Source organism: Leucoraja erinacea, chromosome 13 (assembly GCF_028641065.1).
Source record: "Leucoraja erinacea ecotype New England chromosome 13, Leri_hhj_1, whole genome shotgun sequence".
Taxonomy (NCBI): Eukaryota; Metazoa; Chordata; class Chondrichthyes; order Rajiformes; family Rajidae; genus Leucoraja; species Leucoraja erinaceus.
Genome location: NC_073389.1, coordinates 32,396,910 through 32,424,732, shown reverse-complemented (window position 1 = coordinate 32,424,732; position 27,823 = coordinate 32,396,910). Strand labels below are relative to the sequence as shown.

Genomic DNA, 27,823 nt, shown 5'->3' with positions numbered 1-27,823 from the left:
GATGACCAGATGACCAATAAGCGAGTTTGGTATTCCGAAAAACGCAAGGAATCATGGCATTTGTCAAAGGTCGAACGCTATAAAATCGAACAAAGCGCTGTAGATTCAGTGAGTACAGTTTGGGTCCGAATTGTTTTGTCTTTTTTTAGTGGGAGACAGACCGAGTAGGAGGGGGAGGGGAGGGGGAGAGAAACTGGGGCGGGGGGAGAGAGATAACTGGTGGGGGGGGGGGGTAAGACCGGGCGGGAGGAGACCCGCAAGCGCTGCCGAACCGCCACTGGACCGTCCCGTCCCCAGTCCCCCGACCCGTCCGCCCCCCACCCCCCCCCAACCACCCGAGTGTGTCCCATCCCCGCCCGGAGACGTCCGGATGACGGGACACCGGCCCCCAAGCCCAGCGCGGAGAAGCGTCAACCCCAACTCACCTCCGCCTCTCCCGCTGGGCCAACCGACAGCCTGGACCGACCAAACCAGCGGCCCCAGACCCATAGCCAGCGCCAACTGCAGCTCAACCCCGCTCCAACTCCAGAGGGACCCGCTCCCCGATGGGCTGCTACGGCGACAAGTGCCAGTTCGCCCACGGCCTCAGCCGCTGCCCCTGTACCTTGCACACCACCGGCTTCTGCCCCTACGGTACCCAGTGCCACTTCATCCACAACCCAGAGGAAAAGCAAGGCCCCCGACCCCGCCAGAGCGCCAGCCTGGGCTCAGCTTCGTCCGGTCCGGCGCTAGACTGGGCCGCGCTACGGGCTGCCTTCAGCCCCGATCTGGAGTTTGAGCTGGCCCAGACTCTGGGCTTGGGGCTGGGGAAGGGAGGGGGAGGAAGTTGCTGCTGCCGCCAGCACTACCAATCCACCATCACCAACAGTACCCGCAGCTCGAGTGGTCACCCGGCCTGCCCATGCCGGCAGGAGCCCATCCGCAGACTCTCTCTCCGACCAGGATGACCCCAGCGGCTGCCCATCTTCAGCAGAATCTTGGTGTTGGACTGAGGAGAGGGGAGTGGAGGTGGAGGACTGCCAACCAACCCAGCGGGACAGACAGAGCTGAGCTGTAGCCAGCGGCTGCAAGTACTGGGCCGCCCCGGACAGGGACGGGACACCGGGGAGGGGACGGGGACGGCCCAACAGCAACTCAACAGCACCTGCTGCGACAGAGAGCCGACCCCGACTACGGACGAAACACAAGCCTGCATACAATGCGCAGTCAGAATACCAAACTCACTTATTGATGAACAGCTACAGTTGGCTTTCTTTGGAAGGTCCTCATTGTTGTTTCAGAATTCTGAGCAGATCTGCCCAGTTGTGAATTTCAATCTTATTCACCGTAAGTGGCCAATTACCCTAGTACAGATAACCACCGTGTTACAGCCACCTGGGTGATGGAACTTTGGGCTTATGGAATTCACAAATCTGGGATGTGAAATAAAAATGTCCTCCTGTAATAATTATGCGGAAAAGTAAATAAACTCACATTTTTTTACCCACATGCAGATGACAAAGCTTAGTATTATGAAAAAAATTGTTGTACAAAGCCTTTCCTAAAATCTCAGCCCCACCAGTGTTGGAATGTTTGCCTGTAATACCTTTTTGGGATGTGAGGAGACTGGCAGCTCACAGCAGGTGCAAGGTAGTTGACAAGAAGCACCTATATATTTGCGGCTGAACTCTACTTTATCCATAATTATTTCCGGGTGACCTTTGTGAATGGGTACCTTTCCTTCATATAAATCCAATCCACTTACTGTCCTGATAACAATTCATCTCCTCCTGGAATCCTCTGCTTCTATTTCCTGTTCCATTCCTGAATCACCACACATTCATTTGCTTAGCACGATGAGTTGGATGAATTTGCCAGGCAGGAGAAGTACCTAGGCAAGTATTGGATCTTAAAAATATTAATTACTGAACATCAATGACAAATAAAATGGATTTGCTTTTATTTTGATCAAAATTATTAAACAAAAAATATTTTATTATTTGCTACTCATACATGCTGGTTTGAACCAATATTTCCAAAGTAGGAATATTACAGCTGAATTAAACTATAGACTGAATATTGATCAAATCTGCGATTTGCCAGTTGTATTGTTTTTTTTACAGAAACATGTTGCTTTTTCCATGTGAAAACCTGGAATTCAGTTCCCTGGACTTCTTGATTAAAGCTTTCTTTTGGGCCTCATCGAACCGGTGAACCTGAAGATCCTGATCACGAAAATGCCCGGCTCTTGGGGCTTTGCTTTTCTTTTAAGTTTTTGCTGTGCATGTCAAGCAAATTATTAAACAAAAAAAAATTTTTGTTGCCATTCCTGCCATTGCTCTTTTCTACTCACTTAACCCATTGCACAGGTAGTGCGTTTGAACCATTGTGCTGATTTCCATCAAGTATTTACTGTCCTATTACAGCTGAGCTAGTTAAAAACTCTTAGAGAAATAGAAATTTGATGCAAATTCGGCCCTTTCGAGCCTGCACCGATTTGCCATGGCTGTATCCAACTGTATCCCGTACCTGCCTTTTTTCCCCTTAGCCACAAGGGCCACATCTAACTCCCTCTTTTAGCCATGAAGTGAAAACTCTGTGGCAGAGAGTTCCAGAGATTCACCACTCTCTGTGTGAGTTCTTCTCATCTTGTTTTAAAGCTTTATCCTTAAGCTGTGACCCCTTGTTGGGCTTCCCATAACATCGGGAACAATCTTCCTGCATCTAGCCTGTCCAACCCCTTAAGAATTTTGTAAGTTTCTATAAGATCCCCTCTCAATCTTCTAGAGAGTCTAAACCAAGTCTATCCAGTCTTTCTTCATAAGACAGTCCTGCCATCCCAGGAATCAGTCTGGTGAACCGTCTCGCTCTATGGCAATAATGTCCTTCCTCAGATTTGGGGACCAAAACTGTACGCAATACTCCAGGTGTGGTCTCACCAAGACCCTCTCCCACTACAGTAGAACCTCTCTGCTCCTATTTCCTTTTAATGTTTCTTGCTTTCTTTACTGTGCACCTGCATGCCTACCTTCAATGACTGGTGTACCATGCAGGGATCTCTTTGATCGGTTAGATAATAGTCTGCTTTCCTGTTTTTGCCACCAAAATGATATACCTCACATTTATCCAAAATAACATTTTGTTGCCTATTCACCCTGCAGTCTCCTAGCATCCTCCTCAAAGCTAACACTGCCCCTCAGCTTAGTTCATCCGCAAACTTGGATATTGCCTTCTTCATCCCCATTAATATATATTAGCTGGGGTCCCAGTACCACTGCCTGCCAGTGTGAAAAGGACCCGTTTACTCCTACTCTTTGCTTCCTGTTTGCCAGCCAGTTCTCTATCCACATCAATACTGAACCCCCAATTGTGCTGTGCTTTGTATATACTAATCTCTTATGTGGGACCTTGTCCTGGAAGCCAGATACACCACATCCACTGGTCTCCCCTATCCACGCTACTATTACAGCTGAAAAATTCTATAGATTCGTCAGACATGATTTACCTTTCATAAATCCATGCTGACTTTGTCCAATGATTTCACCACTTTCCAAATGTGCTGCTATCCCATCTTGTAGTTACATGGATTGAACTTTCTTGGTACAGTACTAAAATCCACTTCAAAATACTGGATAGTGAAGAAGGATCCCGACACAAATCCCTGTCTTCCAGGGATGACTGGGATGCTGCCTGACCCGCTGAGTTACTCCAGCATTTTGTGTTCTCCTGAATTCAAAATAATACTTATGATAGAGTATCTTGGGCAGATAGATAGGGCAGCACAGTTGGGTTGCTGCCTTACAAGGCTGGAAACCGGGTTTAATCCTGACTACGGGATGCTGTCTGTACGGAGTTTGTATGTTCTCCCTGTGACCGCATGGGTGTGCTCCGGTTTACTCCCACATCCCAAAGACCTACAGGTTTGTAGCTTACTTGGCTTCTCTAAATTGTCCCTAGTTTGAAGGATAGAACTAGTCTATGGGTGAGATCACTGGTCAGCGTAGACCTGGTGTTCCGAACAGCCTGTTTCCACGCAGTTAAGCTTCTGTATGGACATACAATGACACAAGAAAATAGTAGTCTGCCACCTGGCACCTCAAGCTACTCGATATGACTTACCTAGACATCTATGCTAGATCCTCATAGTCCTCATTTCCTTGATCTTTCAAAAGTTTAGTTACTTTAAATTCTTCTAATGAGCTTCTAAGGGCATATAGTTTCCTGCCCTTTATCCTTCATTCATCCTGAACGATGTGGTTACATCTAATCTTTTCTGAACGACTGGTACCATTTCAGAGTTCAATGCGGTTTGAACAACTACAAACAATAAGTTCACTATCGCTGTAACTAATTCCTTTAAAACCCTTGGATGAGTGTCATCATGTTCCCGTTATTTGTCTGCCTTTACTTTTGTTTAGTTTATAGATGCAGCGTGGAAACAGGTCCTTCGGCTCACGGAGTCCACGCCGATCATCGATCACCCGTACACTAGTTCTATGTATGTTATCCTACTTTTGCATCCTACACGCCTGGGGTAATTTATAGAAGTGAATTAAATTACAGATCTGGAATATGGGAGGAAACCAGAGGACCCAGAGAAAACATATGCAATCTTTTTTTGTTTAGTTTAGTTGTGAGAAACAGCGACGAAACAGGCCCTTTGGCCTACCGGGTCCGCGCCGACCAGCGATCCCCACTAGGGACAATTTTTACATTTATTAAGCCAATTAACCTACAAACCTGAATGTCTTCGTAGTGTGGGAGGATCTCGAAGAAAACCCACGCAGGTCAAGGGGAGAACGTACAAACTCCGTACAGACAGCACCCGTATTCGGGATCAAACTCGGGTCTCTGGCGCTGCATTCGCTGTAAGGCAGCAACTCTACTGCTGTGCCACCGTGACCGCAACGATAGGAATTTGAGATTTTTACAAGGTTTTCTATGCTATTTGAAACTAGCCAAAATGTTATTAAAAGTAGTTTTCTTTAAAACAAAATACTAATTAGTGGGAATCATACGGGATTAACGGTATCCACAGCTTTTAATGGCTTATTTTTGCATTGCTCTATGATTTAAAATAAATTGCTCACATTATATGATGCCACCTCTTTGGCCATTCGTTTGTCTCTTTCAGGGAGACTTGGCTGTTCAATATCTTTTGCAGAGGATTTTTTTGCTTCTGGCACTTCCTGTGGAAAGTAAGCAAAATACAGGTAATGTAGTTAATCAGGCAGAAATTCCTCAGAAGAAATAATGTAAGCCGTATGAAGACGTCATCACCAAAAGCTGAATTGCACTCTGAGAAAGATAAATAGTACACATCTCTGCCCGACTGGAAATTATAGGGAACTTTTCTAACCCATTATTTTTTGAAAAGAAGGAAACGGCAAATTATTTTATGCATGCAATTTGCATTCCACAACTCCATTTAATGCAGTTTGTAAGAAAAATAATCCTGCCTTTACAGGGAAATAATGGTGTGATTTCACTTGCAAGATCTGTTTACTAAAGTACAAAGAGACTGTGCTGGGTAAATAAACTGTTTTCTGCTAGTCCTGCCCACTTGAGAGTCACTATTCCCTCTGTAGTGTGACAATGAACTGCTTTATGCAGCCCCTCAAGCGTACCTGAAGCTGCAATTGTGGTTATATGCCTGCCTGACAGGAATGTCTGTGGATCCATTCATACAGCAAGTCAGATACTTCTCTGGAGATTGGATGTTCAGATATACCTCATTTCACACCAGCACACAAAATATCATATTAAATCTGACTATACAAAATCAGCATCAGTATATGGAAGATGCACGGGAGGTTTAACATGCGTACAAGTTGGAACAATGTTGTTGGAGTCATATAGCATGGAAATTAACCCTTTGGTTCAATTTATCCAATGACCAAGATGCCCATCTCAGCTGGTCCCATTTGCCTGTGTTTGGCCCACATCTCTCTAAACCTTTCTTATCCATAAAGTTAAAGATTAATTATTCAAACTGCAGCACAATAATGACCTTACTAACATTGAATGTGACAAAAATGTATTCTGTTCACCAGGTTCCAAAAATATTTTTTGCATCATCGAACCCGTCATGGTTTTCGTTGAATTAGACTGTAGTAGCCATTTGATCACTTAGACCATGCTAATACTTTGGGTAATTATTCTCACCCCTGTACTCTTTCTGCAGAGCACTCTGAATTCTTCCCTTTTGAAAGTTGCTGCTGAAGCTGCTTTTTCTGAACACTTTCAAATGTCCTTTCTATCACGCTTTTCTAGTCACATTGTGTTGAGCACACCTGTGCTATTTTGAAAGTGACTCCCAAATGACTGGCAACTGGACTATAACAGTAACTGGTCAGCGATTAGAAATATTCCAGTCAAACCTGAGCTTTCCTTTCCCTGTCAGCTGGAGTGTCTGTCCAGATGGAGCGGTCAGCCGATTCTCCATTTGCACGCCTCTTAAATGTTCTTGCAGTCAGGCCTATATTTTGTAACACTGGTGGAAGCTCAGTCATCCAAGACTCTCTGGCCTGATTCTGATTATCCTGCAATTGAATAGTGAACAGATAAAAGAATCGCAAAAACATGGAATGTTTTCATTACATTAATCAGAAAACACTTGTTTTACAGTTTTTGGTCTCTAAGGTATTCTTAGGAAGATGTAATAATAAAACATTGAAATACATTGATTAAGTCCCATTTTCATATTCCAGGTATTACATTGTGTTACTTTGCAAAATAATCTTAAGTGGCGGCACAGCAGATAACATAGCTGCAACCCCGCCCCAACAACACACCTTCTATTTACATCTAGGGTGCAGTCATTGTCACCGCACCCCCCCCCCCCCCCCCCCCCCCCCCCCCCCCCTCCCCAAATGCTCTGTTTCTTTTCCCCACACCCAAAGTTGAGGTTGGCAGATTAATTGGCTGCTGTATAATTAGCCCTGGTTTAGCGAGATGCATGATAATCAGGCGAGTTGATGGGCATATATAAAACAATATGTTTCAGGGATATTAATGCAGGAGATGTTGCACCTTCTCTAATACAGAAGGTGCAAGATCAGTTCATCCAAAGAGGAAGAAAGATTCCAACTGGAGTAAGGGGAGACCATGGCTGACAAGGGACGTCAGAGACAGTACAAAAATAAAAGAGAAGTGCAACACAGCAAAGATGAGCGGGAAGTCTGAGGATTGGGTAATGTTTAAAGAGCAACAGAAGATAACTAAAAAAGGCAATACGGGGAGAAAAGATGAGGTACGAAGGTAAGTTAGCCAAGAATATAAAAAAGGACAATAAAAGCTTCTTTAGGTATGTGAAGAAGAAAAAAATTAGTTAAGATCAAAGTTGGACCCTTGAAGACTGAAAAGAGTGAATTTATTATGGGGAACAAGGAAATGGCAGATGAGTTGAACAGGTACTTTGGATCCGTCTTCACTAAGGAGGACACAAACAATCTTCCTGATGTACTAGCCAGAGGATCTGGGGTGACAGATATCCACATTAGGCAGGAAATGGTGTTGGGTAGACCGATGGGATTGAAGGCTGATAAATCCCCAGTGCCTGATGGTCTGCATCCCAGGGTACTTAAGGAAGTGGCTCTAGAAATTGTGGATGCATTGGTGATCATTTCCCAATGTTCTTTAGATTCAGGATCAGTTTTCTGTAGATTGGAGGGTAGCTAATGTTATCCCACTTTTTAAGAAAGGTGGGAGAGAGAAAACAGGGAATTATAGACCAGTTAGCCCGACATCGGTGGTGGGGAAGACGCTGGAGTCAATCATAAAAGATGAAATAGCGGCACATTTGGTTAGCAGTAACAGGATCGGTCCGAGTCAGCATTGAGTTACGAAGGGGAAATCATGCTTGACTAATCTTCTGGAAGTTTTTGAGGATGCACGCCTTTCCTAATCTGAGGAAAGACATTCCTAATCTGAGGAAAGACATTCTTGCCATAGAGGGAGTACAGAGAAGGTTCACCAGACTGATTCCTAGGATGTCAGGACTGTCATACGAAGAAAGACTGGATAGACTCGGCTTGTACTCACTAGAATTTAGAAGATTGAGGGGGGATCTTATAGAAACTTACAAAATTCTTAAGGGGTTGGACATGCTAGATGCAGGAAGATTGTTCCCGATGTTGGGGAAGTCCAGAACAAGGGGTCACCGTTTAAGGATAAGGGGGAAATCCTTTAGGACTGAGATGAGAAAAACATTTTTCACACATCTCTGGAATTTTCTGCCACAGAAGGTAGTTGAGGCCAGTTTGGCTATATTTAAGAGGGAGTTAGATGTGGCCCTTGTGGCTAAAGGGACCAGGGGGTATGGAGAGAAGGCAGGTACAGGATACTGAGTTGGATGATCAGCCATGATCATATTGAATGGCGGTGCAGGCTCGAAGGGCCGAATGGCCTACTCCTGCATCTATTTTCTGTGTTTCTATGTAACTAGGAAAATGGACAACGGAGAGCCAGTGGATGTAGTGTACCTGGACTTTCAGGAAACATTTGATACGGTCCCACAAAGGAGATTAGTGGGCAAAATTAGGGAACATGGTATTGGAGGTAGAGTGCTGACATGGATAGAAAATTGGTTGGCAGACAGGAAACAAAGAGTAGGGATTAACGGGTCCCTTTCAGAATGGCAGGCAGTGACTGGTGGGGTACCGCAAGGCTCAATGCTGGGACCGCAGCTATTTACAATATATATTTATGATTTAGATGAAGGGATTACGTAACAGTAGCAAATTTGCAGATGACCCAAAGCTAGGTGGCAGTGTGAACTGTGAGGAGGATGCTATGAGAATTCAGGGTGACTTGGACAGGTTGGGTGAGTGGGCAGATGCAGTTTATTGTGGATAAATGTTATCCACTTTGGTATCAAAAATAGGAAGGAAGATTATTATCTCAATGGTGTGAAGTTGGGAAAAGGGGAAGTACAACGGGATCTGGGGGGTCCTTGTTCATCAGTCAATGAAAGTAAGCAAAGGTACACAAAAAAGCTGTAGAAACTCAGCGGGTGCAGCAGCATCTATGGAGCGAAGGAAATAGGCAACGTTTCGGGCCGAAACCCTTCTTCAGACTGATGCTGCTGCTGCACCCGCTGAGTTTCTCCAGCTTTTTTGTGTACCTTCAATTCTCCAGCATCTGCAGTTCCTTCTTAAACAATGAAAGTAAGCATGCAGGTACAGCAGGCTGTGAAGAAAGCGAATGGTATGTTGGTCTTCATAACAAGAGGAGTTGAGTATAGGAGCAAAGAGGTCCTTCTGCAGTTGTACAGGGCCCTAGTGAAACCACACCTGGAGCATTGTGCGCAGTTTTGGTCTCCAAATTTGAAGAAGGACATTCTTTCTATTGATGGAGTGCAGCGTCGGTTCACGAGGTTAATTCCCGGGATGGCGGGACTGTCATATGTTGATAGAATGGAGCGGCTGGGCTTGTTACTCTGGAATTTAGAAGGATGAGAGGATATCTTATTGAAACATATAAGTTTATTAAGGGTTTGGACACGCTAGAGGCAGGAAACATGGTCCCGATGTTGGGAGAGTTCAGAACCAGGGGCCACAGTTTAAGAATAAGGGGTAACTCATTTAGAACGGAGATGAGGAAAAACTTTTTCACACAGAGAGTTGCGAATCTGTGGAATTCTCTGCCTCAGAAGGCAGTGGAGGCCAATTCTCTGGAGGCTTTCAAGAGAGAGTTAGATAGATCTCTTAAAGATAGAGGAGTTGGGATATGGGGAGAAGGCAGGAATGGGGTACTGATTGTGGATGATCAGCCATGATCATAGCGAATGGCGGTGCTGGCTTGAAGGGCCGAATGGCCTACTCTTGCACCTATTGTCTACTGTCTATTGTCTACTGTACATCTGATGAAGTTTGCTGGACTATTCCAAGACTACCGGCTTTCTTTAAACGTCAAAAGAAAGTAAAGGCGCTGGCATGACTTCTTTGTGATTACATCTATGTGCTGAGCCAAAGGCAGTTCATCTGAAATGTTAATGCACAATAATTTGAAACTGCTAACTCTTCACCACTGACCCACCAATAAAAACTGGTGCATGGTCTCCCAACTTCCCCTTTCGGAAGTCAATGGTCAGTTCTTGTCACTTGTTGGGCGAGAGGTTGTTGTTGTGCACCACTTAACCAGGTCTTTCCTGTATGTTGACTCATCACCACTGGTGATGAACTTGATACATGCATGTTGCCAAACCAAAATTGAGCCTAATAAAGTACATTTCCCCAACCAAGGAAATGTTGTAAGATTATTAAATGAAACATATTGCACCCTGTCGGGATTTTATTGCAATGGTGTGAAAAGATTTGTCAGGCTGGTTCAGAATCTGCAGAATGCCAATGATCCTAAGGCAGGGAGAACACTGGAGCCAATGATTTTGCTCTAAGCAGCATACAACTCTACATGCCATATACAATAATTGTTGGAAGGAGTTACTACCATGTCCCCAGAGACCAACTTTTCCTTCATTCTGTTCGACCTTCGCTCAATATCTGCCACCACACTGCTTTCAACTGCGTCTTTTGAGGGGATTGGGCCAATCAGCATCTCCCCATCACTGTCTTCATCTGAAGTCTGTAAAACACAAAAGAGTTGTGAAGCATAGAGCTTAGTCATGGGATCCATTATTCTGTGGACATGGAACAGCAAAAGGGGCGGTGCTTTAAGTACCTTGCAGTCTATTAAACAAATGTTTTCCGTAGCAACACTACTGTTGGAAGTACATTTAACCTCACACAATCAAATACTTTCACATCATGAGACTGGAAACTATTTGAATTTTGGAATAGTTCTGACCCCCCACGTTGGGAACCTAGCACAAAGTGACAGGATGATGAGCTGTAGCTTTGTCAGGGCAAAAGAATTTCTTGGGTTCCAGCCAAGATTCAGGTGTAAAATCAGACAATGACATTTCAGCTCAATATTAAAGGAGTGCTGACTGGCTGGAAGTGCGGTCTTTTTCGATGGAGCATTAAATAAAGCACCCCACTTGTCCTCTCAGAGGTGTATGAAATATGAAATGTTATATAACACGCAATTTCTCCTCAGAGATTCCTCTAAAAATATTCATGCAAAAGTTCTGGTCATTTATCCCAATGATGTTGTTTCCAGTAGAGAATTGGTTGCTACTTTACTCTACTTGGTGATCACAAATAAAAATTAAATCAGACTCAGATGTACTTTGAGACAACCTGAAATAAAGATTTTCTTTATTCTTGAGTTGTATGGCAATTATATTGAGTCGAAACATCCAGTTTTAAAAACAAAAATAAAATACTCCAGATGCAAGCGATCTGAAATAAAATATAAATTGTAGCTCAGGCTGCAGAGAGAAACAGAAAGAGAGCTGCTGGAGGAATTCTGCGCAGGCAACATCCCTGAATGGAAATAGACAGTCGACATTTTGGATTCAGACCCTTCACCTGCACTGAAAAAATAGAGGGGGAATAGCCAGTATAAAGATGTTTAAGTATAAGGGGTAGGCCATTTAGGACTGAGATGAGGAATAACTTTTTCACCCAGAGAGTTGTGAATTCTCGGCCACAGAAGGTAGTGGAGGCCAAATCACTGGGTATTTTCAAGAGAGAGTCACGTATAGTTCTTAGGGCTAACAGAATCAAGGGATATGGGGAGAAAGCAGGAATGGGATATTGATTTTGGATGATCAGCCATGATTATATTGAATGGCGGTGCTGGCTCAAAGAGCCGAATGGCCTACTCCTGCACATTTTTTCTATTTCGATGTGAGGGAGAGAGGCAGCACGACAGCTGTGAAGTGTTAGATGGATCGAGGTGAGGGGTTATTGATTAAATGGAGTCAAGAGGGGGAGCGTAGGGAGGTGATAGGTGGGGGCAACATATATGACTGCACTTAGAGATTTAAGACTGAAAATGGATAGTTTCTTTTCTTTAGTAACCAAAGTTATCAACATATAATTTTTTGTGTGTTGGAAAACAAAATATAGTAGCACAGCTTGTAGATTTGCTGCCTCACACGCCAGAGATCTGTGTTCGATCCTGTCCTTGGGCACCGTCTGTGTTGAATTTGCTCATTCTCCCAACAAGCGTGTTGTTTTCCTCCCACATCTCAAAGACGCATTGGCTTTGTAGGTTAAATTGTCTCTGTAAAATTGCCCCAAATGTGTAGGGAGTGGGTGAGGAAAGTGGAATAACAGAACTTGTGTGAATGGGTAGACAAAAATGCTGGAGAAACTCGCGGGTGAGGCATCTATGGAGGGAAGGAAATAGGCGACGTTTCGGGTCGAGACCCTTCTTCAGACTGATGTGAGGGTGGGGGGGGGCGGGATGACAAAAGGAAGAGACGGAGACAGTGGGCTGAGGGAGAGCTGGGAAGGGGAGGGGAAAGGAGAAAGCAGGAACTATATGTAATTTGAGGTCAATGTTCATACCGCTGGGGTGTAAACTGCCCAAGCGAAATATGAGGTGCTGCTCCTCCAATTTACGGTGGACCTCACTCTGGCCTTGCAGGAGGCCCAGGACAGAAAGGTTGGATTCGGAATGGGAGGGGGAGTTGAAGTGTTGAGCCACCGGGAGATCAGGTTGGTTATTGCGAACTGAGTGGAGGTGTTGTGTGAAGCGATCGCCAAGCCTGCGCTTGGTCTCCCCGAGGTTAATGATACGCTGAAACATCCAACCACATTTTTGTTGGAAGTGAAAAGAGATAATAGAAATTCCATTCATTGCAACGTGAAAAGAGGTTGAGATACTGTATTATAATGTTGCTGCATGTCATTGTGGTATATATCATGATATTGGTGGATATGTTTAGTTTGTGACTTTAGTTGAAGCAGAAATAATATGTGAATGCTTTATTGAGCATAATTCCGACTGGTAACTACGCACTTCGTCCTAGCACATTATCCCACGTGTCATGCAAGCCGTCTTAAATGACCACCTAAACTGTAATTTGGCAACCTAAAAAGCTGCCAAGGTTGCCCGACTGACAACAGAGAAAAAAAGTTATGTGAGGGCCCAGGATCTCATTACCTGTCTTGTAATAGAGTAAGCGTTACATAGCAGAGGTTCAATCATTTCACTCGTGGAATGGGAAGGGTTATTATATACAGCAAATGGCCTATACATTTTCAAGTTAAGAAGTGATGAGTCAAGCTAAGAAGTAAGAAGTTGAGAGGTGATGAGCGGTTGAAATGTATAACAATAGTTACTGGGCTTGACAACATGGATGCAGAGATGTTTCTCCTGGCCGAAGTATCTAAAATCAGGCCTCGCATTTTCAAATATAGAGATTAGCCATTCAGGAGAGGGGTGAAAATAAATGTCATCACCGAGAAGGCAACGAATCTTTGGAATTCTCTATACGTGAGCCCTGTGAAGATTTAGTTGCGAGTATATTAAAGACAGAGAATTATAGATGTTTCGATATTAGGGGAATCAAGGGATATGAGATTAGTGCCGGAAAGTTCAAGAGAGTTCAAGAGACATTTATTATCACATGCACCAATTAGTACAGTGAGATTTGAATTACCATACAGCCATACGAATAAAAACACAATACACGATAGAATTAAACATAAACAAGAATCAACATTTCCCACTGTGAGGGAAGGAAATAAAGTTCAGTCCACTTCTTCATTGTTCACCTGTGGTAGGGGCTTTTGAGCCCTCCGCAACAGGCGGCCCGATCTTTCAGGCCTTCTCGCCAGGGTGATCGGAGCACCGGCATCGGAACGGAGAACACTCTCAGCGGCTTGGAGTTTCCAAATCAGCCACTTCCTACTGGAGACTGCGGCTCCCGAAGTCCACAGGCCGAACTGGGCGGAGATTCAACGCTGGCGACCCTAGAGAGAGGTCCCCAGGACTCCGCGATGTTAAAGTCAGTGCCGCCCGCAGCTGGAAGCTCCGCAAACCACAGCTCCGCGGTGTAAATCTGCAGTCCCAGCACTCCAGAGCTCCACACGGCGGTCCCCAGTAAGGCATCTTCCCACTCCGCGATGGAATCCAGTACTGCGCCGCTGCTGAAGCCCTGGCTGGTCTCCGGCAGGAAAGGCCGCGCCAATCCAGATGGTAGGCCGCAAGGGGCGGGGGAGCAAAGATGCAGCTCGGAGAATAGACACATTCTCAACCAGGAAGTGGATGAGAAAACGGTTTTTTCCCCTTCCCCCTCCCCACATAAAAAAGACTAAAAGACCTCCAGAAACATACTTTTAGAAACTAAAAATAACAAAAAAAGGTGAAAGGACGGGCAGCTGCTGGCGAGGCTGCCACACGCGGCGCTACCCAATGAAAGTGGCTCAGAGTTAAAGACCAACCATAATCTTGTTGAATGACAAAGCAAGCACAAGATGCCAGAAAGCCTATTCTTGCCTTTAATTCATTTTAAACAATAGACAATAGGGGCAGGAGTAGGCCATTCGGCCCTTTGAGCCAGCACTGCCATTCAATGTGATCATGGCTAATCATCCCCATTCAGTACCCCGTTCCTACCTTCTCCCCATATCCCCTGACTCCGCTATTTTTAAGAGCCCTATCGAGCTCTCTCTTGAAAGCATCCAGAGAACCTGTCTCCACCGCCCTCTGAGGCAGAGAATTCCACACTCACCACTCTCTGTGAGGAAAAGTGTTTCCTTGTCTCCGTTCTATTGGCTTACTCCTTATTCTTAAACTGTGGCCCCTGGTTCTGGTCTCCCCCAACGTCGGGAACATGTTTCCTGCCTCTAGCGTGTCCAAGCCCTGAACAATCTTATATGTTTCAATGAGATACCCTTTCATCCTTCTAAACTCCAGAGTGTACAAGCCCAGCTGCTCCATTCTCTCAGCATATGACAGTCCCGCCATCCCGGGAATTAACCTTGTAAACCTACGCTGCACTCCCTCAATAGCAAGAATGTCCTTCCTCAAATTAGGGGACCAAAACTGCACACAATACTCCAGGTGTGGTCTCATTAGGGCTCTGTACAACTGCAGAAGGACCTCTTTGCTCCTATATTCGATTCCTCTTGTTATAAAGGTCAACATGCCATTCGCTTTCTTCACTGCCTGCTGTACCTGCATACTTACTTTCATAGACTGATGTAAAAGGACCCCCAGATCCCGTTGTAGTTCCCCTTTTCCCAACTTGACGCCATTTAGATAGTAATTTTGTTTCAAATCTTTTAATCCCATAGTTATGGAGCAATATAACATAACTGTCTCAAAAACTATTTATATATGCAACTCATGGTAATTTATGTGAGAGCAGGTTATCTGGCCCAGTGGGTCGTTGCCAGACAAAACTGGACACTAGGTTAATTGTACATCCTAGATCTTGGTTCATAGGCCTGTGGACTATGACTAGTCAAGTGTTCTTTCAGGTACCTTTGAAATATGGCCAGCACCCTTGCAGATAGCGAGTTCCAAACCCTACCACTCATGGAGTGGAGCTTTTTCTACGAATATGTCTCCAATTAAATTAATCTGTGCGACTTCATTAATAAAATGACTACTAAAGAAAATGAACCCTTAATAATTACCCTGTCTAGCCTCATAATTTTACATTGCTCAAATAATATAATCAAATAATAATAGTTATTTAGCCTTGGTTACAGGCTGACTGTTATTAGCCAAACCTTAGTAGAAACAACATGTATACAGATACCATCAAGTACAGGTGATGATCCTGATAGCCAAATGGTCAGCCAACAATTACAATTCACATTATTATACAATGGCCTTTTCAGTATAGCACAAGAATGGGTTACAATTTACATCCTTTCCTGGTTTCTTAATTAACTCCAAATGCATCTCATGTACCCACATGTATATCGCAAATGTCTGCAAATACTGCTCTGTAACTAGCAAAGACTAAGCCCCACAGAAATTAATTTCACTTCATCTGAGTCCATCTCCATTTCAAACAATGGAAGGAATCAGGAATCTCCTCTTGCCAAGTCAAGTCAAGTTTATTTGTCACATATACATACGAGATGTGCTCCTCTTGCTGTTTGATTTCTGTCTCTATGCTGTTAAACTGGTATAAAATAGCTTTGGAAACACTGTTATGTTGAAAGGAAGTTCAAAGGAAGAATGATCTGGATTTTCACTACTCAGTGGCAGCAAAGTAACGTAGAAAAATAACAGAAATAACATTCTGCACCTGTGAAGGCAACGTAAAAGAAAATTGGCTGCATTTTTTTTTAAATGAAGAGGGGATGGCTTTATAAATCCTACTTACCTGCACATTTAACTTTAAGGGCACAGCTAGTTCTGTTTCTTTATCTGACCTGCTGAAGCCAGGCGGTAGTGCAGGTCCTATGAAAGGACTGAAAAATAAGAACAAGTGAGTCCTCACAACCTTGTTTAATTCTCCTTTCATAATCAGTCTTAACAACGTGAAAGGGTTTCCTACATCAGGTTAGTAGATCTGGTGATGCTCTAGGTTTTCCTACTCTCTCATTGGAATCTAACCTATCATCAAGGAAACAGGGATGTAAGAAGTGTTCATGTGTGGTTGGGGTGGCAGCCATTCAAGCCTGGACTGCTAAGGTTCTGGCTTTGCTATAAGAGTTAAATTAAGACCTAATGTGGCTGTTGCAAAATTATGTCATAGTGGAATTCTCCTGCTCAATATTCACTACTTGACCAACAACTAAATTCATATCCAATCATTATCACAATAAATGCTGTGTCTTCAACACACATGCTTGACCCTCAATGGAGAGCGGCACGTTTACCTCCATGGGAAGTCCATGTTATTTAGCCAAAATGTTTCTCAAAATATTCAATCATTGTCGCATGTGCTTCAACAAGATTCCCACTTCATCTCAATAGAGAATAAATGATAATTCATCCCTGTTATCTACAAGTCAATATAAATATTAGATTTGCCATTTTGGATGTTTTGTGGCAAAAGGCCTATAAATAATGCAAAGTAATATATTAACAGCTCCATTAAGAAAAATCCTAACCCAAACGTCACCTATCCTTGTTTTCCACAGATGCTGCCTGACCCGCTGAGTTACTCCAGCACTTTGTGTTCTACCATTAATTAAATTTTTTTTACCATTCAGGCGACTGCTCTCTCTTTGGAAATCCAGGGGGAAGAGCAGGACCAAAAAATCCATCATCGCTATCATCTTCAACCTGGGGAGCTTCAATCTGGGGAGCAGCAGGTTGCTTGCATCTTGGGGAAAGAGACAACATCATTATCATGGAATCAATACCATACAAATAAACACAGCGTTATCATACAAACTATTACGCAATGGCATCACTAGACACTGCACAACTGGGGCTGTATTCAGCACCATCGCATGCAACGGAGAGTGAACAGAGCAACATCACAACGCAATTCATACTTAACACAGCATCGCCATCAGTCAACCAGTGCTGAGTGCAGCATTAGCATCACACAAGTTATACTGTTTAGCAGCAACATCATAGAATTGACACTATAATTAGCAACATTACAACAGAATTGACACTGTATGAAGAACCATTATCATGTGGTTGATTATATATACGCAATATCACCACAGAATGCAACAACATCAAGATTAAACTCATGATGTAAGTAGCACCATTACCACATAATACAGTACATATCATGACACAATTGATCTATATACAGCACCACACAAATGATGCTGTATGCCAAATGTTACAACTACTGCAGTAGGCAACACAACACAACTTACACCCAATGCAGCAACACACCATGCAACTGACGATGAACTGAGCAACATCAGACAACCACATTTTCCTGCAGGTGTTACTGTTGTTAGCATCATCATAGAAAAGCTAATGTCAGCAAGATCGTCTTGCAATGTACTATATACAGCAACATCAACTCAGAATCGTTAATGTTGTACTGTCATTATTGATGGTGCAACAATCGTAACGGATATATGTAGAAATGTCACCAAATGACCAGGCTGTCCACACTAGCATCTCCACATAATGAATGCTGCACTCAGCAACATCTTCTTAGGTAGTCCCTCGGGATCAAGGATGACATCCTTCAAATCTGGGGTTGTTGTTTTTGAACAAGGCCAAAGTAGAAACAGTAAACCTTTCCCCAAATAGTTATTTAACAGATGATGATGATGATGACAGTAGAGGTTCCTGGTGGTGCGAGTATTGTCTTATTGTCTCTCTTTGTCTTCAACTATTGCTGTCTTTCCCTCTCCCTGTAATTTCTGTCTGTCATCTAATAACATAGAAACATAGAAATTAGGTGCAGGAGTAGGCCATTCGGCCCTACGAGCCTGCACCGCCATTCAATATGATCATGGCTGATCATCCAACTCAGTATCCCATACCTGCCTTCTCTCCATACCCTCTGATCCCCTTAGCCACAAGGGCCACATCTAACTCCCTCTTAAATATAGCCAATGAACTGGCCTCGACTACCCTCTGCGGCGGAGAGTTCCAGAGATTCACCACTCTGTGTGAAAAAAAGTTCTTCTCATCTCGATTTTAAAGGATTTCCCCCTTATCCTTAGGCTGTGACCCCTTGTCCTGGACTTCCCCAACATCAGGAGCAATCTTCCTGCATCTAGCCCGTCCAACCCCTTAAGAATTTTGTAAGTTTCTATAAGATCCCCTCTCAATCTCTTAAATTCTAGAGAGTATAAACCAAGTCTATCCAGTCTTTCTTCATAAGACAGTCCTGACATCCCAGGAATCAGTCTGGTGAACCTTCTCTGCACTCCCTCTATGGCAATAATGTCCTTCCTCAGATTTGGAGACCAAAACTGTACACAATACTCCAGGTGTGGTCTCACCAAGACCCTGTACAACTGCAGTAGAACCTCCCTGCTCCTATACTCAAATCCTTTTGCTATGAAAGCTAACATACCATTCGCTTTCTTCACTGCCTGCTGCACCTGCATGCCTACTTTCAATGACTGGTGTACCATGACACCCAGGTCTCGCTGCATCTCCCCTTTTCCTAGTCGGCCATCATTTAGATAATAGTCTGCTTTCCTGTTTTTGCCATAACTTGGGTTGTCTCTCTCCCCTCGGCTCTCTTTATCCCTTTCTCTCTCTTCCTGGCCCAATAACTTGTCAATCCCTTATTTATCATTCTTTTTCACTCTCTCTACCCGCCCCCCCCCCCCCCTCCCTCCCGCCTTCAATTCTTGTTCTCTCCTTCTCCAGCTCTCTCGCTTCAGCCCTCTTCAGCTTTTGATCCATCTCCCAGCTCTTGCTTCATCCCTCCCTCCCTCTGTTCTCCCTCCCTCCATCCCTCTCTCCCTCAGCTCTCACCCCATCTCTTCCTCCCCCCCCTTCTCCATTCCTTCCTCCCCCAATTCTTGTTGTCTCACTCTGCCCTATGGGTTCATTGTTTCTCTCTTCCTGCCATCCAGCTCTGAGAAAGCATCATAATCTGTTTACAGGAACGCATATAATGGCAAGGATTGAGTAGTGCGATGATAGCTATAGCTGAATAGCCTTGAATCTCTCAGTGTCAAGGTTCACTCTTAATTGACTTTTTATGGCTTGTGACCTTATCCTAACCTGATATATAAAGGACATTATTAAATAGGGCACTGAAAATTACATATAGAATAGCGTGGTCTTATTATGTAAAGGGAGTTAAAACATTGAAAACAGTACAAATAAGGTTTACCAGACAGAAATCTAGAAGAAGCAATTTGCCATATGGTCATAAGGTGATGTGATAGCAGAATTAGGCCATTTGGCCTATCAAGTCTGCTCCACCATTCAATCATGGCTGATCTCGCTCTCTCTCCTAATCCCATTCTCCTGCCTTCTCCCCACAACCCCTGACACCCATACTAGTCAAACAACACTTGACAATGATGAACGGTTATGTGGGCTTAAATATAAAAATAACATGTAGTTCACATAACACAATCTGCAGCGTACTGCCATGTAGTTAAATGCATAGCACATGGTCTACATGGCGCATTATTCGCCATCTTGTCCAGGTCACATCCGGGATCACCAATCCACACTGCAACACTAGATCAACCTAATCTTACCCCACAAACAAGATCAACACAGATTGCAACGCTGCACAATGTGCGCTCTGCATCTGGCTTCACCATATTGGCACGGCATTCATGTTATACATGGGAACATGAAGAGTGAGCAGCACACAATCACAACTGCACACATGTTTCAGCTAGTCAATTAAGAGAAAGTACATACAACCATAGTTTCAACATGATCACATCAAGCATCAACCCATCCATGCTTTACCTGTCTCTTGACTTGCCGTTACTCTCCTCCATAGCTATTCTGTTAGGTTTCCTTAAGTCTTGGGCTGAGCTTTGCTTCCTCTCACTGGTGCAGTCGATAACTTCATCATTATCTGAACTTTCTGAACTTTTGGTTGACCGAAATCCCGGAGGTAATGCTGGTCCTGCAACTGTTATATAATGTTGTATCAAAAATTCTTCTCATTCTAGCTTAAAACACAGTTATAAAGTATAGTCTTCAGTAGGCACTGCGGATGTTGATCAGAAATTGAAACTTCTCCCTCACTCTTCCTCTATCAACCTTGAAGTCTCTGACGCTCAGCAATTCACTTAATAGTTCTGCTACCCAGTTGAGCACATCAGCAGGATTTTGATCCTGTTTATAGCAGGAACTTGATCTTGTTTATGGATACATTCAAGTCTACATACTCTTAATTTTCTCAGTTTGATTGATACACATCCATGTGGGAGTGGCATGAACCCAGCTGTGGGGATGGGGAACAAAGATAGGCAGCAAAGAAGCTAAGTGAATGTGGTTAGGATATAAAGTGCATCAATTAAGTTAGAGAGAAAAGGATACAATAAATTAGAGACTAGTGCCAAGGTAGTTTTTTTAATCAGATGAACAACACAAATGTAGGTTAGTATTGTGTTTGTTTTCATCAAGTTTGGAATAATAATAATAATACATTTTATTTATGGGCGCCTTTCAAGAGTCTCAAGGACAACTTACAAAAATTTAGCAAGTAGAGGAAAAACATGTAAGGGGAATGAAATAAATAGTAGAGACATGACTAGTACACAAATTAAAGACAGAATTCAATTCAAAACACAATATGAGGCAATTCAAGCACAGATGAAAAGGGAGGGGGACGTGGGGCTAAGGATAGGCAGAGGTGAAGAGATGGGTCTTGAGGCAGGACTGGAAGATGGTGAGGGACACGGAATTGCGGATCAGTTGGGGGAGGGAGTTCCAGAGCCTGGGAGCTGCCCTGGAGAAGGCTCTGTCCCCAAAACTGCGGAGGTTGGACTTGTGGATGGAGAGGAGACCGGCTGATGTGGATCTGAGGGACCGTGAGGGTTGGTAGGGAGAGAGGAGGTCAGTGAGATATGGGGGGCAGATGGTGGAGGGCTTTGTAGGTAAGGACCAGGATTTTGTAGGTGATCCAGTGGGAGATCGGAAGCCAGTGAAGTTGTTTGAGGACTGAAGTGATGTGATGCCAGGATTTGGTGTGGGTGATGAGTCAGGCGGCTGTGTTCTGGACCAGTTGGAGTCGGTTGATGTAGGTGGAGCTACATCACCAAGGAGAAGTGCGTTGCAGTAGTCCAGTCGGGAGGAATGTTTAAACTAAAAGAGAAACTATCTTATTTTATTAGATAAATTAATTTCATTCAAAGTAAAAGTATGAAATCAATAGCTGATTAAATATACAAAACATGATTTGATAAGGAAAGCAGAAAATAATATGCGACATTACTGCAACATATTTAAGTTAATGGAGACCAGTGATCTTGAGTAATCATATTTGCAGCATCTCTACTCTGTGAAACCTCGCCTCAGAGTTGCTGAGATAGAGTTTGAGATGCAGATAGCAATATATTAAGAGGTAAATTATCTGGAAATATTATTCAGATGGCAGATGACAATTAATGATGGTTCAGATATATTACTGGTTACGAAAAGGAAGAATTTAATTGACAACCAGATAGGTGGCCAACACAGAATGTTGTGAATATTTCCAAATAAGAGTAATCTCACTGTTGTATCGGAGATCACTCAGGTAGGGAGAGTTGAAAGGAACCTTGAAGATGTACCTAATAGACTGCCTGCTGTTAAATTTAAGGACAGCTGCTGGTAGCTGGGGTGGTATTCGAGACGGTGGATTTATTTTTAGTGGCCAACACTACCAATTCCACAGGTAAAACTAAGAAAAAGCTTCAGCTGACAGTCGGTGCAATTGCGGTCCAAATTAAAGTGCATTACTCCTCAGATCACAATTTCCCTATCGCCAGGTCATGTGCAAGGGGCACAAAACGAACTTTGGTGGGTCAGAGACCTAATTTATCAAATAATTAGAGTTACAGGGAGGGTTTTAAACTAAAAACTGCAGGGCACAAGCTTCAGAGATTTATAGCTATAAATTACACATCACAGTCAAAGTCATTGACCAGTGTAGCAATTTAGGAATGGTGAGTCAAGTGTGACAGGAAGAGACAGACTGTACGCTGGTAATAGTGCATCAATAAATAAGATCATAACGGAGAAAATGATAAAATGTTAAAATTAATGGTTCTTTATCTGAAAGCACAATCCGTTTGCAACAAGAGAGATAACTTAATGGCACAAATAAGATAAGCATTTGTTTATATTCATTTTTCAGGATGCGGACACTGTTGTCTATGGGCTGTTTATTACAAGAGATACAAGCACTTGCTGCTAACCTTCTTGATGCAAGAGGTCACAGGTGTATTTGGTACTGTTGGAGTGGCTTGAGTGAGTAGTGTTTTGTGGTGTGCACATACTGCTGCTATGATGCACTGATATTGAAGGGAATAAATGTTTAGGATGGTAGATGAGGTAGAAATCAAATGAGCAGCTTTGTCATGGATAGTGGCTAGCTTCATCTTCAAGGCATCACTCTTCTAACTTGTGCCTTGTAGATGGTGGAAAGAGTTTTTTCCAACTTAGTTGGCGGTCTAATTTAGCTGACAGTGAAGAGGAGAACTTTATCTGAAGGGGTCATAGAAACATAGAAATTAGGTGCAGGAGTAGGCCATTCGGACCTTCGAGCCTGCACCGCCATTCAATATGATCATGGCTGATCATCCAACTCAGTATCCCGTACCTGCCTTCTCTCCATACCCCCTGATCCCCTTAGCCACAAGGGCCACATCTAACTCCCTCTAAACGTCACCCATCGATGTTCTGCAGAGATGCTACCTGATTCGCTGAGTCACTTGTGTTTTTTTTGGCTGGCAGTGACTTTGCTGTGTTCAATCGATATGGGGTCTTTGGTTCAGTATTAACATTTAAATGTTTGAGGTGTGGTACAACTGAAAGGCTCACTAAGCTATTTCCATTAATTTGTTATTTTGCATGGGTTTTGAGTCACATATAGGACAGACTGGGTAAGAACGGTCAATTGTATCTGCAGATGAACACCGATGAACCAAGTGAAATTTCATGGACAACTGCTTTTAAAATTCCAGATTATTTAATTGACCATTTTCTTAATCCCTGTTATTGTATGACTTGAACTCATGTCATGGATTTGTTAGTACTTTCCACTGGTTTATTACTCTTGATAATTTAACCACTGAGCCACCACTGTATAACTACAGGTTTGATCTAACGGCCATTACGGAAACATGGTTACATGGAAACAAGAGCTTAGAATTAAATATTCCAAATACCATGGAAATCTAAAACAGGAACAGTTGATGCTGGAAATACTCATTAAGTCAGGCAGTCTCTGCAAAGAGAGAATCAATGTTAAATCCATCACGATTAATTAATCTGTGTAGGAAGAAAATGCAGATGCTGGTTTAAACTGAAGATAGACACAAAATACTGGAGTAACTCAGTGGGACAGGCAGTATCTCTGGAGAGAGGAAATGGGTGACGTTTCGGGTCAAGAAACATCACCCATTACTTCTCTCCAGAGATGCTGCCTGTTCCGCTGAGCTATCCAGCATTTCATGTCTGTCTTAAGTAGGAGGGCATGTCTGGTCTCGGCCCGAAATGTCACCCATTCCTTCTCTCCAGAGATGTTGCATGTCCTGCTGAGTTACTCCAGCATTTTGTGCTACCTTCGATTTAAACCAGCATCTCTAGTTCTTACCTACACATCGCACACTATGAAATATATTGCTTTTTAAAAAGGTCTGGGAATGCTGTCAAGACCAGCAATTATTGTCCTTCCCAAATTGTCCATGAGAAGGTGTTGATGAGCTACCTTCTTAACACCTCTACAGTTTTTTAGTGATGATAGTCATATATGCTATTGTGTAAGGGAGTTCCAGGATTTAAAACCAGTAAAGGAATGGCAAAATATTTCCAAATTAATACTGTGTGTGACTTGAAAGTCAAGTGGTGGCACCTGAAGCCTTTCTTGGTGGTAGAGGTTGTGGTTTTCGTGAGTTACTGTAGCCATGGTGCTGCTCTGACACAAGATATGAATGTTTAGGGCAGTGGATGGGATATCAATCCACCAGGTTGCTTTGTCTTGGATAGGACTCTGGACTTAGCCCCGTCTCCGGGGTTTTATTCTCCTTGCCCCTGTGATTGACAGCGGGTGCCGGAAGGGGCGTGGTGAATGACAGGCGAGAAGACCAATCTGCTGATCTCATGATTTTTTTAAACCTTCATAACTTTTGTAATATTCCACCAATTGGAACAAATCTTGGTGCGCTTGGAGGAGAGGAGAACGGTGAGTAAGGTGGTGGAAAAATCTTAGCGATATAGGGCACTGTTTTTGCACAAATTTAAAAACATATATATATATATATATATATATATATATATATATATATACACATAAATATATATACACACATATATACATAGACACATACTCAAATAACAAATAGTAGTGCAATAAAAATAATAATGGTTGATTGAAGTTCAGAGATTATGAGGTTGTAGTGTTTAATAGCCTTATGGTTGTAGGGAAGAACCTGTTCCTTAACCTGGACATTAGAGTTTTCAGGCTCTTCCCGATGGCAGGGGTGAAATGAGTGTGTGGCCAGGATGGTGTGGGTCTCTGATGATGCTGGCTGCCTTTTTGAGGCAGCGACTCCAATAAATCCCTTCGATGTGGGGATGGACTGGGCAGTGTTCACAACTTTTTGCAGTCTTTTCCGTTCCAGAGTGTTCATGTTGCCGAACCAGACCACGATGCAACCAGTCAATGTGCTCTCTACTGTACACCTGTAGAAGTACAAGAGAATCCTCTCTGACATACCAAATCTCTATAATCTTCTCAGGAAGTAGAGGCGTTGATGTCCTTTATTTATAATTGCATCAGTGTGCTGGGTCCAGGAAAGATCTTCGGAAATATGCACGCCCAGGAACTTCAGTTTTTGACTCTTTCCACCATTTGTTGATATAAACAGGATTGTGGGTCCTCATCTTTCCTCTTCCAAAGTCCACAATCAGTTCATTGGTTTTACTGACATTGAGAGCCAGGATGTTGTGCTGGCACCATTTGGTCAATCAGTCGATCTCACTTCTATACTCTGACTCATCACCATCTGTAATTCGTCCAACAATGGTGGTGTCGTCGGCGAACCTGATGATGGAGTTCGCACTATGACCGGCTACACAGTCATGACTATAGAGCAGGGGGCTGAGCACACAGCCTTGAGGTGCTTGGAGGGGATGATGGTATTGAACACCAATCTGTAGTCTATAATCAACAGCCTGACATAAGTGTTTTTATTGTCCAAATGGTCCAGTGCGGAGAGGAGAGCCAGTGAGATTGCATCCTCCGTTGACCTGTTGTGAAGGTAGGCGAACTGTAATGGGTCAAGGTTCTTGTTGAGGTAGGAGTTGATATGCACCATAACCAACCTCTCGAAGCACTTCATCATCACGGACATTAGTGTTACTGGTCGATAGTCATTGAGGCACCTCGCCTTACTCTTCTTGGGTACCAGTATTATTGATGCCCCCTTAAAGCAGGTGGAAACCTCAGACCACAATGAGGGGCTGAAAATGTCCGCAAAATTGGTCTGCACAGGTTTTGGGAACTCGACCGGGTATACCATCAGGTCCAGGAGCTTTCCGAGGGTTCACCCCCCCTGAAGAATCTTTTGACATTGGCCTCTGTGACTGTGACTGTAATACCAGGTGTATGGGGCTCGGGAAGGCACATCAATGTTCTCCCTATCAAAGCGAGCGTAGAACGTCCAGTAAAGAACATACCTGGCTGATTTTCTACATCATCAGATACAAGTAATTTGTATTAGTATTAGTTTAATGTTGTCTCTGTATCGAGATAGAGACAAACTTTTGCATATTATCCAGGCAGATCATAATCATACACAAGTACAAAAGGTAGTGCAAAAGATAAAATAAACAGTGTAGAATGTAATATCGCAGCTACAGAGAAAGTGCAGATTTAAAAAAGTGCATGGTTTACAATAAGGAAGATTAGAAGATCGAGAATATCTTAGCATTTGAGAAGCATGTTCAAGAGTCTGATAACAGCAAGGAAGAGGCCATCCTTGAATCTGGTGGTATTTGTATTCAAGTTTTTTTATTTTGTGTCTGAGGGGAGAGGAGGAAATAGAAAGTGACCAGTGTGAAGAATCTTTGATAATGTTGGCTGCTTTCCCAAGGCAGTGTGAAGTGTCAATGGGGCCGATATTGAGGGGACCTGATGCTGAGGTCTGAGTTGGAGCATGTGAAGTGAATTAATTTAACTATTGTGATGGCGAGGCTCTCAAGATACCAACTATGGCTCCATCTAATAATAGTCTGGCCACCATTGCTAGTTTCAGTCCGCAGGTGAAAGTTTAGTTTCTGTGTACCTTTAAATAGATGTCAGTAGCAGAGATTTTAGACTCTATGGCACAATTGGTGCCATAGATTGGCACAGTTGTGCCATGCACTGTGGGGAATTTAATCTGCATTCAGCGTCGTTTTAGCAATGAAGGGGAGTTTTTTTTAATTGGATTTGACCAGGGGAGTCAGGCAGCATATCTGGAGAAAAGGAATTGATGACATTTCGTGCCAAGACCCTTCCTCAGAACCGAAACGTCACCCATTTCTCCAGAGATGCTGAGTTACTCCAGCGTTCTGTTTCCTTTTCCTACGTTTACATGATAAGCAATCACACCATTGACGGCTGCTGTACGGTCAGCTGTGAAGTCCCTAAACTCGTGTACCTCGCTCCCCGAACTGTTCCTTCAGATTGCACCTGGGAACCTACGTCCAATCAACCTTTAATGCATGATTCTCCTCCTGTGACTCGACGCCTTAATGTGATACCCGCCGCCCGCCCGTGAGCTGCCAGCTTCCCACCGCCAGTGAACGGTGGGATGCAGTTGGAGGGGGAGCGGGGCACCCATTCCTTCCAACCAGAGATGCTGCCTGCCCCGCTGAGTTACTCCAACATTTTGTGTCGATCCTCGGTGTAAAGCAGCATCTACAATTAGTTCCTCACTATACAGCCGGAGGGGGGCAGGGGGAGCGGGCCGGCGATCGCAGCGCACCCACCCACCTGTTTTATCAAGTGTCGGCCTGGGGCGGCGCCGGCGCTCGGTCTCGGCCTGCGGCCCCCGCGACCTGTAGCCGGGCGGCAGCGCGGGCCCGATCAGCAGCGCGCTCTCCTCAGACATGACGGGCCGAGCCGAGCCCGCGTCCCCGCCGCCGTCGGCGACCTCTCCTCCTCAACAGCCGCCACAGGCATTTACAATATAACCAACAGAGCGCATCCTGCGCGTCGTTTTTCTTTCTCAAAACAGAATCAGATCACCTTGAACGCAATGTTGAGATAGATGATGGGGAGTGAAGCCGGATCACTCTGTTCTGCTTCATTTGCTTCAAGATGGGCTCCGGTCGGGTCCTCCCACTAGGGCGCCCCCAGCGGCCAGGGAGAGCTCGGGCCGCGCTGGAGGTCGGGGGATAAACGTGGAAAGAAAGC

General features: G+C 43.8%; 1 protein-coding gene across 1 annotated transcript; it reads right to left on the bottom strand.

Annotated features, from left to right (window-relative positions):
* Positions 1-1,915: 1,915 nt before the first annotated feature.
* gpalpp1 (GPALPP motifs containing 1) lies at positions 1,916-27,738 on the bottom strand. The gene is given in 9 exon segments (XM_055644801.1): positions 1,916-2,214; positions 2,216-2,319; positions 5,070-5,168; positions 6,360-6,521; positions 10,429-10,563; positions 16,181-16,268; positions 17,009-17,128; positions 20,176-20,344; positions 27,401-27,738. Coding segments are annotated over 9 exon segments (1,113 nt in total). The 5' UTR covers positions 27,519-27,738; the 3' UTR covers positions 1,916-2,096.
* Between the last annotated feature and the right edge of the window lie 85 nt (positions 27,739-27,823).